Source organism: Propithecus coquereli, unplaced genomic scaffold (assembly GCF_000956105.1).
Source record: "Propithecus coquereli isolate 6110/MARCELLA unplaced genomic scaffold, Pcoq_1.0 Scaffold8, whole genome shotgun sequence".
Taxonomy (NCBI): domain Eukaryota; kingdom Metazoa; phylum Chordata; class Mammalia; order Primates; family Indriidae; genus Propithecus; species Propithecus coquereli.
In genome coordinates, this window is record NW_012154173.1 from 13,973,086 (window position 1) to 13,975,605 (window position 2,520).

Consider the following 2,520-nt stretch of genomic DNA (forward strand, 5'->3'; position numbering starts at 1 on the left):
TATTCTGAATATTAGTCTTTGATCAGTGGCAAATATCTTGCAAATCTCTTCTCCCATTTTGTGGCTTTTCTTCTGGCATCTTTTGATGAACAGGAGCTCTTAATTTTCTATAGTTGAATTTTTCAATTATTTCTTTTATGATCAGGAATTTTGGCATCTTCTTTAAGATGGCTTTCTCTACCAAGGTATAAGGAGAATATTTTCCTATAGTTTATTTTCTAACTAACCTGATCGGATATGCTGACTGCATGCTGCTAGAACACCTACTGATGAAGCCGTGATGTACCTTAGGTGTCACGGGAGTAGCATTACCTGTACTTATTTATTGAGTCAGCAAACATTTTGAAGTGCTCTGACATTAACTTTGTATGCCAAGTTAAGGAGTTTGAATTTCGTCCTATAGAAAATGGGGATGGAATAAAAGATAGATAACAAGCTAAAGAGAGGTGAGATAGTGCAAGGAGAGCAAAGAAAGTCGTACTAGGGACTGATTTCATGGAAGACAATTTTTCCATGGACCAGGGGTGGGGAGGGGATGATTTCAGGATGATTCAAGCACATTACATTTATTGTACAGTCAAACCTCTCTGCTAATGATAATCTGTATTTGCAGCCACTCCCCAGCCCTGGCATCACCACCTCAGCTCCACCTCAGATCATCAGGCATTAGATTCTCATAAGGAGCTGCAACCTAGATCCCTCCCATGCGCAGTTTAAGGTAGAGTTTGCGCTCCTGTGAGAATCTAATGCTGCCACTGATCTGACAGGAGGTAGAGCTCAGGCAGTGATGTGAGTGATGGGGAACAGCTGTAAATATAGATGAAGCTTCAATCGCTCACTGGCCGCTCACCTCCTGCTGTGCAGCCCAGCTCCTAACAGGCCATAGACTGATACCAGTCCATGGCCTAGGGGTTGGGGACCACAGCACTAGATGAAGAGGAGAAAAGCATAGACTAGGCCATATCAGGGCAAATGAAGACTCAGCTGGCTTAAAGAGGAAATTCTGAAGTGACATGGACATGATTAGAGACCAATTTAACATAGGGTGGGGGAGAGGGAGTATGATGTTGTCAAGTATGATGTTGATTTTTCTGCCCAAGAAGAATGAATGGATCAATGACGTGAGAATGAGAGTAGGAGATAGAGCAGGTTTCGAGGGGCAGATAATGAGCTCCATTTTCTGGAGAGCCAGCAGGCAATGTGGAGTTCTGGAAACAAGTTGGAATTAGTGACATAATTTGTGGGGTAGCCTACATATAGTTGATCTGTTTGGACCTTAAATAGGACGGGCACTAAGACACTGCTCCTCAGAATCCACATTTCTCTCTTCCCTTTCTCCTTTGCCCTTAACCTCCTGACACAAACAGCCTGAAAGAATGTGCTGGTGGTGGACGTGGGACCTGCAGCTACAGTGATTTGGTGCAGGGGAAGATGTTTGCCTTAGTTTCTTTCTTGCTTTTTTTTTAATCTTTACATGCCACTAAAACTGCAGTAAATATTGTTGGATTTAAAACTTACCCAAAGAATCTGGGATTGTTTCATCTGGAGAATGAAGTATTTGTAATGTCTCTTCTGTCCTTTCTGCCAGGTTATCTCCTTGAAGCCTAAATAATTAAAAATGGTCATTGAAGCCTCTGATAACGTTAAATTGTGAAATATGAACTACATGCTATCGGGGACACGACTGTGAACTTCTAAACTCCAAAATCAGATATGCTTCTTCAAAGTAGAAATAAACATTTACTAAAGCCATTTTAATACAGGATTTTTGCTTTTCTAACCTTTAAGGAAAAGTCTTCTGTATTTCCTCTTAAATACATGGCAAGATTAGTCTATGCAGGGTCTGCTTTTCTTCTCAGCCTGATCAGAGAGAGGTTCGTAAGCAAATGTTTTCACTGAAACTACAAAGGAGAATCAAGTGGAAGGAAAACAAGAGTCCGATACAGCGTGCTCCCCAACTTTTGAGTCCAAGAGTCATGACAGGGTTTTCATGATTCCACAGAGGTTTGTCACACACAGTTCTCCAAATCAACCTACCTGTGCATAAAGGCCTGTGAGTCAAGGTAAATTTCTACAGTGGACGTGAAGATCTGTAATGTGTGTGACTTCCCAGGGTTCTCATAGACAGTGGGTCTTTTTCAGGAGAGGACGATTGTGTAGGTACTTTGACAACAGTATATTTCTGAGTATTCGTATGCTCACTTCTACAGTGAGAAAAGTGAGCTGGCACTATCCGATTCACACCTGGGTTTATATGACACTCCGAAACCACATTATCAAAGGAGGTAGAGTGCAGCAATACATTTTGGAACTTGATTTAAGAATAGCAACATAAATACAGCTCTGCTAATGCTGAAGGACAGCATATCAAACAAGCCAGAGACTAGAAGTTTCTACCAGTGTCCTTACTTTTTTCTTCTACTTAGCTAATGACAGTGTCCTCATAGAAGAATATCATTAAATGCATGACCTATAACATTAAAATTTTTAAAAATACAATTCATAACTGTACTGTGTTCA

General features: G+C 40.8%; 1 protein-coding gene across 1 annotated transcript in view; it reads right to left on the reverse strand.

Annotated features, from left to right (window-relative positions):
• Positions 1–2,520, reverse strand: part of LOC105825360 (chromosome unknown open reading frame, human C8orf34) — a 403,699-nt gene that overhangs the window by 129,299 nt on the left and 271,880 nt on the right. Inside the window, exon 8 of the mRNA XM_012663110.1 lies at positions 1,519–1,604. Within this exon, the coding sequence (XP_012518564.1) occupies positions 1,519–1,604 (86 nt within the window). The remainder of the gene's footprint in view (positions 1–1,518; positions 1,605–2,520) is intronic.